The sequence below is a fragment of the Fragaria vesca genome, linkage group LG7 (assembly GCF_000184155.1).
Source record: "Fragaria vesca subsp. vesca linkage group LG7, FraVesHawaii_1.0, whole genome shotgun sequence".
NCBI lineage: Eukaryota > Viridiplantae > Streptophyta > Magnoliopsida > Rosales > Rosaceae > Fragaria > Fragaria vesca.
The window spans coordinates 5,191,076-5,201,490 of NC_020497.1; the positions used below are offsets into that span (position 1 = coordinate 5,191,076).

Below are 10,415 nucleotides of genomic sequence, written 5' to 3' on the forward strand. Positions count from 1 at the left end.
TATAGTTGGTTTTCTGTATATAATTGAACTGTAGGATCGATCTACCAATTTTTTCTAAAGCTTTTTGTTTATAATTCGGTTAAGGTAATCACAATTGTTTATGAATATTGCAATAATCTTATAAGCACCGAAGCATTCATATGCACCATGAATCTTTGCAACTTTGCTTTGCTGAAAAATCCATGGAGTTGAAGCAAATGTTTACAGAAGAGAACAAAGATGGAGGTTAAATAAGAAAAGAAAAAAAAAGAAGAGAAATAAAGCATTTAAAGTTATTGTCAATATATAAAAGAATTTTCAACATTTTTTGTAATGAATTGATGCATGTGGATATTTTTGAGCCATTAGATTAGATGGAGGTTAGAGATTTTATGAAATTTACTAACTTTATGGCTTGCTCACTTTAGAGGAGCCGGATCCTTGGAAGAATTGATGTGAGAAAGAGTAGAAAGAATCGGAGGAGGAAGATCACATCCACGCATTGTCAAGTTTCTTAGATTGGGGAGCTTGTTTATTGTGTCTAGCCAATTAGAAGCCTTACTCAGATTGGTCCGACTCAAGTCTAGGTATTTTAAAGAAGAAAGATGTGGGAGCCAATTGAGGTTTTCTACAGCATGAGTGTAGTAATTATACCCGAGATTGAGATATTGCCGGCGACACCTCCCCTTCTTTTCTAGACATCGGCACGACGTTTTCTGCTGTTGCCATGACCCATATTGTTGTCCCCACATTAGGGGATAATCCCAAATAAGTTTATCACATTAGCGTATATACAATTCTCGTTTGTATGATCAAAATCAAGTCTCGTTGGTAATTCCAAACCAACTTAGAGGACCTAGAGAACTTGATGATGATCGAATCCGTTAAAGATTATGAATCATGATGCCACAAAAGATCATCGACAATATGTAGTCAATTAAGGTGGTAAGCAATCCACTTGACTAATAACTCAACAAGTAGAGTTATATGAACGTTTCGAGAAACGCTCTATGAGTGCATTCCACAGTACTTTGTGGTCATTACTTTTTGGACAGATTACCATTGAAGGCTTTTGTCGATGTGGCGCTTCAAAGACTTTGAGCGCATGAGATGTGAAATCTCGGCATCTAGGCTTGTTAGCCTGGGGGTCAAAACATGTGGTTTAATCATTTCCAATGAAAGGTTCCACAGATACCAAGCGAAAATCCACCTTAGGCATCTAGTACGTCAAAACTCAAAGGAGCAGAATGTTACATTGCTCTTGCATACAAAACCAAGCTGTTATGAGACTCGATAGAGGTCACAAACGATACTTTTAATAGTTTGTCATTCAGATTGATCACACACAATCCGGAAAAGCCGCGAATTGATCAAACACAATTCGGAAAAAAAGGCCTCGGATTGATCAAACACAATCCGGTGACAGGTCGGGGTTGATCATACACAACCCGAACAAGGAAACAAGAGTGATCAAACACACTCTTGACCCGCGAATAAAATTCCGGAATTTTTGGTACCTGCACACACAAAATCCCAAGCATAGAATAGAGATGGAGAAAGGAGAAAGGATTTTATCCCCCTGAGTTATTCCAAATTAAGTAAATAGCTGTAATATTAAAGCTTACTTGCATTGCTAGTTTGCCAAATAAACTGCGTTTATAGGAGCTCTGATGAGTTTGAGTCGATTGCAGGCTTCGGCCGAGGTTTCCTTGGAAGACAAGCAATCTTTGGTTTCTAGAGGCTGCCGAGAAGAGAAGCAACGTTTCGCCTACTTCTACTTCGAATTTGGGGCTGAAAATTTGACAGTCAGAGAAGCTCTGGATGGGGAAGCTGCTGTCAAAAATTCAAGTTGATCGGAGCAAGGGAAGGTGGCGAACCAGTGGTCGGTAGCGGCGGCGGTCTGGAATCTTCCGGCGGCCGGTTCGGAGACTTTCCGGCCAGTTCTCAAGGTGAGGCCGGCGGCGTTGGATCTGGGACGGAGAGAGCTTTCTGGGGATATAAAATTCCGGCGGAGGACAGTCAGAATTTTTGTCGGAAATCGGGAAAAACAAGGCTGCCCGATTTTAGGGTTTTAAAAAACAAATGGTGGGCTATTGGCTCTAGGGTTAGAACAAAGTGCATGATAACGTGATGAAGAATAAAATGTAGAGACAAAGAGATAGCAAGAGAATCATCATCTCATTCATTGATAGGAGCCCTTTATATAGGGTTACATAATACCAATATGATAAAGATATGAATACATAGATTTAGTCTAACTACATATCATATTGGCATAAGGCCAAGGCACACAAAGAATATCTAGAAAGATACAGAATATCATAGAACAAGTAACTTATTTTATGCCCAAATGAATAAATCTTTACTTAAAGTCTTAACAAACATTATTAATTTATGATTATTTTACCCTTACTCTTTAAAGATGCATAGAGAGAGAAAATAGGAGCTAGAGAGAGAAAACTTGACTGGAACCTCACCGGTCACGGGATTCCAGTATTCAGTTGCCGGTCTCCGGTCACCAGATTTCAGTCGCCGGACTTATTCCGGTCACCAGATTCTCGTCATTAGACTTTTTCCGGTCACTAGTCGCTAGAAAAATATATTACAGCATAGAAAAACAAAGAAGATAGAAGAAGAAGACAATTCCCAACCAAAACGAAACCAAAAGAAAAATTACTGACCCCCAGTAATTTTCTATTGATCTCTGTACTGACCCCAATAATCTATCAAAACAAAAAAAAACAAAGAAAATAGAAGAAAAAGATAATTCCCAACCAAAACGAAACTAAAAGAAAAATTACTGATCCCCAGTAATTTTCTATTTACCTCTGTACTGACCTCAATAATCTGTCAAAACATAGAAAAACAAAGAAAATAGAAGAAGAAGGCAATTCCCAAAACGAAACCAAAAGAAAAATTAATAACCCTCAGTAATTTTCTATTGACCTATGTACTGACTCTAATGATGTGTCAAAACACAGAAAAACAAAGAAAATAGAAGAAGAAGACAATTCCCAACCAAAACAAAACCAAAAGAAAATTACTGACCCCCAATAATTTTCTATTGACCTCTATACTGAACCCCAATAATCTGTTAAAACACAGAAAATAGATAGGGAGAGATAAGGGAGAGAGGACAAAGTCAGATCCGATCTAGAGGACAAGGATCTTGAGGTAGAGCGGGTCTGGCCTGCCATGGACGACGCCAAGTCATTCAAGTCGGAGTAGAGATCAGAGGTTGTTGATAGGTGCATTTTATGCAACGTTTTTAATATGTTTCCGACCCTATTCAGTTATGTAATTCCTTTAACAATATTCATTTTAACTTAGTTTGTGTTTTTAGGTTGTAAATAAAGCCGAGGAGCACAAAAGAAGGAAAATGGGAGAAATCTTGAAGGAAGAGGAATCCATATGGCACAAGGAAAGAAATTAGAAAATCTGCTAGGAATTGTCAGTCAATTTCAATTTCAACAGAAGATTGTGATCAGCTCACAACGATCCAGGAGATGAAACTTATATCAACAGAAAGCTAGAAGAGTCTAGTTTCAAGAACTTTTCGCAGATCATCAATAGCTATTTTGGAGAAGAAGCTATGACCATTTGAGTGACCGAATGTCAGTCTGCCCGAATTTCTGATTTGGATCGAAAGTTTAATTTTAAGGCCCAAACCACATAGGCAAGCCCATGGACGAAAATTAGGGTTCTCTAACCCTAATAACAGCTGCTCATACATATAGGAGAAGTGGGAGTTGCCAAAGATATCTCTTCTTGTGCATAGAATTCAGTCCTCTCTACCATAGTTCTGCCTCTCCAAGGATCTCTCCCAATTCAGAAAATCATCCTCCTTGCCATGCTCTAGGACTTCTCCAAAAACATAGTGTTACTCTTCTTTGTGCCGAGACTATCCCTTGTTGTTCTCCAAGCGTTCTTGAGATCAAAAAGTGTAATCTTTGGTTCAAACTCTTGTTTTTAGGTTTTATACTTGTTATTGTTGAATTCCCTTAGATGATTTTATGCATTGGAGTTGGACTTTTATTGAGATTTAGTTATTGCATGAAATTTTCAGATTTATATGATTGAGTTATTCATGTGTTTATGATGTTTGTTTAACCTAGATCATGCCTACTATTGTGTTAGAAAGTCTATGATTCCAGTTTAATTCAATATGCTAATTCGGCCAAGTTAGCAAAGCCATAATTTATGCTAAGCCTCTTCCGGTAAGTGTAGATTAACAAGTGGTAAAAATTGGGATTCATGTGATATGAGTTTCGATTAAGAACATAAATTACATGTTAGGTTGTTAAGCCTCTTCCGGTAAACAAATCTAATATGTTCGAGTTCATCTTTTATGCTTAATGATTCATGTAGTGTGTTGTATGGATGCACTTCGTATTAACATGATATATTGCATGAAATATTCTATGTGTTAGGACTTTTCTAGCGTAGGAGACTTGAGAAGATTATATGAGATGCATGACATTTTCGGCTTGTGTTTCGAATTCGTTTTTTGCATATAGTTGGCATGACTCTAAGTTTTGGAAATTGAAACATTGTGATGACTTGATTATGTAGTTTGAAAGGCTGTTTTCCGTGTGAAAGTAGATTATCGCTTGTATATATTATATTAGTTTAGGTTTATTTATCTTGCATTTTGGATTAGAAGTTATCTCTCAATCCCCCTAATTTAATTGTAAATGTATTTGATTAAATATTTGTAAATAATACTTGTGTTTACTAGTTTTACTAACGCTTGTTTTGCAAGGTACCCTCAATCCCCGGCCCAATACGATACCCTACTTACTCAATGTTAGTAACGATAAGGGTTTATTTGATGCAGGTTTTGCCTCCGTCAGTTGTCAACGTCAGAGATGAGAGATCAGATGTTGTCGACATCGGAGAGGAGAGATCAGAGGTCGTCGATGTCGGAGAGGAGAGATCGGAGGTCGTCGATGGCTTGGATGAAGTCCTAGTAGAGCGCGGCAGACCTCCTCGATTTCAAACTCTTTGGAGTGGGAGAAGAGGCGGAGGTGGAGGAGGAGGGTCTTGGGTTTGCCGAGGCGAAGGCTTTGCAGATCTGCCTTTGGAGATGGTGAAGGAGTTGGCAGAGTTTGGAGATGGCAGAGGAGTTGGTCGAGTTTCTCGACCGATCGAGAGTCGCCGTTATCGGCGTTCGCCGCCGGGGTCAGAGAGACCGATGAGATGTCCTTACGCGGCGATGATGGTGAGGAGGTCTAGAGAGAGAGAGAGAGAGAGAGATTGGATGACAGCAAAGAGAAAGAGAGGAGGGTAGTGTTGTCTTTTTCATCAAAATCATTGGGATGGGCTATGCGAAACTTTTTTCATTAGATGATCTATTAAAACCCTGATTTGGATTAAATGGGCATTTTTCCTACTATATATCGACAATTTTGAAGTTAATTCCAAAGCAATTTTTTCATGTATCATTCTGCATTTTGATTAGCATTTCACTTGACAAACTTAATTGGCCAGAGGCCAGCCAAGGAGCTCTTTCTGAACTACATATATATTATCCTCCAATTGTATATATCTGCAATTTTTTTTTTTGCCAGAGTTATTCAAAGTAATTATAAATTGGATTCATTTGTTGTTCAAGGGATCAAATCAAATAAAGGAATTCAAATACAAACTAGCGTACAACATATATCAAATATCAGGGTGAAGCTTTTACTTGTTAACATCTATGTGTTGAGAGCGAAAAACAATGATATAGAAAAACAGAGTATTTCTATCGAGTGTTGCTTCGAAAATCAAGTCAATATTAGGCGACGATTGGGTACTCATCTTTTGTTTAATTAACAAAATGGAAAATTTTGTTATTTGACAGTGATTTTGAGATCAGTCTTTTAACTCTCAACTTTTTCAGAATCTTACCCGAAGACCACAACGTTCTCTGTGAGCAATTTCCGAACACAAGCTCCATATCCTAATAAACTGATCGACTGGGGCTAATATGGAAGATTGAATATCAGTAGCAAGTCAAGTCAAAACTCGGCCATATTTGCATTGTGGAAATTATAAGTTCTTTGCATTCTAGCAGTACAACCAGACAGGGATACTTGGGTCCAATCTATCTAGTTTTGTATCAAGTTGTGGCTCTCTAGCTATTGCTGCGTCTCTCGTACGTTCAAATATCAATTCATGTAGGCACTGGTTTCTATCGTAGCAAAGTACGCAGCAGATGCTGTGCAATTTCCAAGTGACTGCGAAAGGAGTTCATATAATTGTATTTGACAGATATTCGAGTTCAGTAGTTCAATCCTGGAGATGAAAACTTGTTTGTGAGGAAATTTTAGTATAGCTAGAATTGTTTTACATGAATGATGGATCCACTGAAACTAAGCTAGCTAGTATGCTTGCAGAGTGTACTTAGATGGAAAAGAACAAGCAAAAATGAATAAAAGAGTACGTGCATGATATAACTGGGTACTTCCTATAACATTGAGAGTGATAAATTAACTATCTCTCCACTTTCCAAATTCTTATCCCAAAGTTTTTCTGTAAGCCATTCCATTCAAAATAAATTGATAACGACTAATATGGAAGATTCAATATTAATTACGACCAAGTCAAGTCCATGCTTGGCAACATTTGCATTGTGGAAATTGTAACTTGTTTCAGTTCTAGCAGACTGAGACACTTGGGTCCAATTTTTCGTGTTTTCTAGTAAGTTGTGGCTATCTATTGCTGCATCTCCTTTTACGTACGTCGATTCTATATCGATCACCATCTCATTGAATTTTCAATATGATTGTGATGCCAAAGAAAGCAGTGTTCTCAATTTAATTTCCAGATCGAAAAGAAAAATATGGAGGCAACGTACTCGCAGTGTTCATGATATATTTTTGTATGTTAACCCAAGTGATTTATCTTAATCTTATTCTAAGAAAGCTGACACGTACTTCATAGTGTTATTGAGCTCTTTGAGTCATAACTAAAACTTCTCTGTGTTATTTTTTCTTTTCAGTAAATGGTCCTCCAAATTTCAATAACAACTTTTCCACTAAGCTTCTTATGCTTGCAAATACTAAGTCAACACTCGAGTCATGTCTGTTAATGCTCAACGTAGAAGATACTCTCTTTCTTCTTTCCATGTTCTACGTATGAGCTTACGTCTCTGTTTCACAGCTTAGTTCAGATATGTGAAATCATTATAAATAGGGAATGATTTGCATGCAAGGGGAGTATTCAATTCTGAGAAATAAACACACAGCCAAACTTATAAATAGTAGTTTGCAGTGCAATTGTGCTTCTACTTCCCTCATCGTCTTGATTACATCAATTAAGATGGAGTTAGGAAGGTGGCTCATACATGCTTGTACAATATCGATTGTGCTTCTTCTGCATATCAACGCTTCCTTATCCCTCGGTCACCACCATGCTAACTTGACGGCGAGGTGCCTTGAGAGGGAGAGGGATGCACTCCTTGCTATCAAAGGAGACCTGGTGGATGAATACAACCTGCTCTCTTCGTGGGGAAGCGAAGACTGTTGCCGATGGGAAAGAGTCCATTGTGATCCCCACACTGGCCATGTTATTCAACTTCATCTGGGAGGAGTATGGCTAGGTGAGTACATATCCAAAACTTTCCAAGGTGAAATTAGTCCTAAAATCATTGAGTTGCAGTATTTGGAATATTTGGACCTCAGTCACAATTTTTTCAATGCCACCCAAATTCCAGCACTCATTTGTTCTCTGTCCAACTTAAGACACCTAGATCTCCATTTCAATCCCCTCATCGGGAGCAAAATTCCAAAGCTCATTGGTAATCTGACCAATTTAAGGTATCTAGATCTCTCTTGGAATTCCTTGGGTGATGAAACTCCAGTTCCATATCATCAACTTGGAAACCTTACTCGCTTGCAATATCTCAATCTCAGGCATACTTACCACACTCATGTTGTAGAAAACCTCAATTGGCTCCCACATCTTTCTTCTTTGAAATACCTAGACTTGAGTTGGACCAATCTGAGTAAGGCTTTTGATTGGCTGGACACGGTAAACAAGCTCCCCAATCTAAGAAACTTGACACTAAATGGATGTGATCTTCCTCCTCCAATTCTTTCTACTCTTTCTCACATCAATTCTTCCAATTCTCTTGTTAGTGTTGACTTGTCTGGTAATGTTGTCACTTCTTCAATATTCAAATGGTTATGCAACTACAATACCACCCTTGTATATCTTGACCTTTCGTCCACTCAATTAAGTGGTTTGATTCCTGATGTTTTCATAAACATGAGATCACTGAAAAGTCTTTACCTCTCTTCCAACCAATTAAGTGGTTCGAATCCTGATGTTTTCAGAAACATGAGCTCACTTGAATTTCTATCACTCTCTTACAACCAATTAAGTGGTCTGGGCCCCAATACTTTCGCAAACATGAGTTCACTTGCATATCTTGACCTCTCTTCCAACCAATTAAGCGGTTTGAATCCCAATGCTTTCGCAAACATGAGCTCACTTGCAGGACTTGACCTCTCTTTCAACCAATTAAGCGGTTTGAATCCCAATACTTTCGCAAACATGAGCTCCCTTGCATCTCTTGACCTCTCTTCCAACCAATTAAGCGGTTTGAATCCCAATGCTTTCGCAAACATGAGCTCACTTGCAGGACTTGACCTCTCTTTCAACCAATTAAGCGGTTTGAATCCCAATACTTTCGCAAACATGAGCTCCCTTGCATATCTTGACCTCTCTTATAACCCACTTGAATTAGGAGAGATCCCAACATTCATTGCCCAGTTATGCAGTTTGCAACATCTATCCATGTTAGGTTGTAATCTGACTGGACAACTTTCTGAGTCCGTTCAAAGATGGTCCACATGTCCTCAAAACCCAATCCAGTCTTTAGATCTTTCTAATAATGATCTTGCTGGGTCATTTCCTAATTTTACAAACTTTTCATCATTGAAGAAGTTATATCTCTCTAGAAATATGTTGACCGGAATGGTTCCGGATAGTATTGGAAAGTTGTCTTCTTTGAGATCGTTATTTGTCGATGAAAATCAATTAAGATGGAGCATACCGGAAAGTATTGGGGAACTCTCTCGTTTGCAATACTAGGGTCTCTCAGGAAATCTTCTAAGCGGAAGAATTCCAGAAAGTATTGGGAAACTCTCATCATTGACCTATTTAGATCTTTCAAAAAATCAGTTAAGCGGAAGAATACCGGATAGTATTGCGCAGCTGTCAATGTTGACATATTTGAATCTACAAGAAAATCTATTAAGTCGAAAAATACCGGAACAAATTGGGAAAATGTCATCATTGGAAATCTTAGATCTCTCTAGAAATTGGTTAAGGGAAAGAATACCTCAAAGTATTGGGCAGTTGTCTAGTTTGCGCTCTATAAATCTTAGTGTGAATCATTTGGAAGGAGAGATTTCGGAAATTCATTTCACAAAACTCTCCATTTTAGATTCCTTGGATTTATCCTATAACTCAAGACTAGAATTCAATGTCAGTTCAAATTGGATTCCACCTTTTAATTTGTCTCATCTGAGTTTGAGGTTTTTTAAGGCGGGGCCGAATTTCCCAAAATGGCTCCAAACCCAAAAAGGTCTTTTTGATATCGACATGTCTTTTGCTAACATTTCAGATGTCCTTCCAAGTTGGTTTTGGGGTGTCTTTGGTGGCACTCGAACTATAGATTTCTCTAACAATAAAATCAGAGGAACATTAGGGAGTTCAAAGATTGTATCATTTAGTGGATTTGAAGTCCGAATCAGTTCAAACCGATTGGATGGTCTAGTACCCTCATTTCTATCAAATGCTTCATATTTGGATCTCTCTGATAATAAGTTTTCAGAAATGACATCTTTCTTGTGCTCTTCAAATGTTAAAGTCTTAAAATTTCTTAATCTCTCCAAAAACCATATTGCCGGAGAAGTTCCAGATTGTTGGAGACATTGGGCCAATCTACAACTTCTCGATTTGAGTTTCAATGCTTTTTCTGGGAAAATCCCTCCTAGTATTGGCTATATACATGGAATCAAAACATTGAAATTAAGGAGAAACAAACTTGTGGGAGAGTTGCCTTCATCCTTGAAGAATTGTACAAGCTTAAATGTTATTGATCTTGGGAACAATCAGCTTTCAAGTTCAGTGCCTGATTGGATAGGAGCTAGTCTTCCAGATTTGGTTATTCTTATGCTTCAGTTTAATCAGCTTAGTGGAAGTTTGCCTTCACAGTTATGTCACCTACCACATCTTCAAATATTGGATGTCTCTGTGAATGAAATCTCGGGAACTATACCAAAATGCCTCAACAATTTGACTTCTTTGGCACAAGAAGGAAATTCAAATCTAACCATCAGGCATTCTTTTAATATATCTCAGGCCGAACCACCTATGACTTCTCTTTATTATGATGATGATGCAACATTCATGTGGAAAGGAACATTGGCTTCATACAAAAG

General features: G+C 38.1%; 1 protein-coding gene and 1 pseudogene across 2 annotated transcripts in view; both read left to right on the top strand.

Annotated features, from left to right (window-relative positions):
* Positions 1-5,896, top strand: part of LOC101296151 — an 18,747-nt pseudogene extending 12,851 nt beyond the window's left edge. The window contains exons 3-4 of the transcript XR_185331.1: positions 4,817-5,200; positions 5,864-5,896. The product of XR_185331.1 is annotated as an LRR receptor-like serine/threonine-protein kinase GSO1-like (transcript). The remainder of the gene's footprint in view (positions 1-4,816; positions 5,201-5,863) is intronic.
* A 1,388-nt stretch (positions 5,897-7,284) lies between these two features.
* LOC101296435 (probably inactive leucine-rich repeat receptor-like protein kinase IMK2-like) lies at positions 7,285-9,060 on the top strand. Its single transcript, XM_004308332.1, has one exon. It carries the CDS (start codon positions 7,285-7,287, stop codon positions 9,058-9,060), a length of 1,776 nt encoding a protein of 591 aa, XP_004308380.1.
* Positions 9,061-10,415: the final 1,355 nt, after the last annotated feature.

What these genes read in the sequence shown, in the direction of transcription:
- LOC101296435 (XM_004308332.1), top strand. Translation starts at nt 7,285, where the DNA reads ATGGAGTTAGGAAGGTGGCTCATACATGCTTGTACAATATCGATTGTG.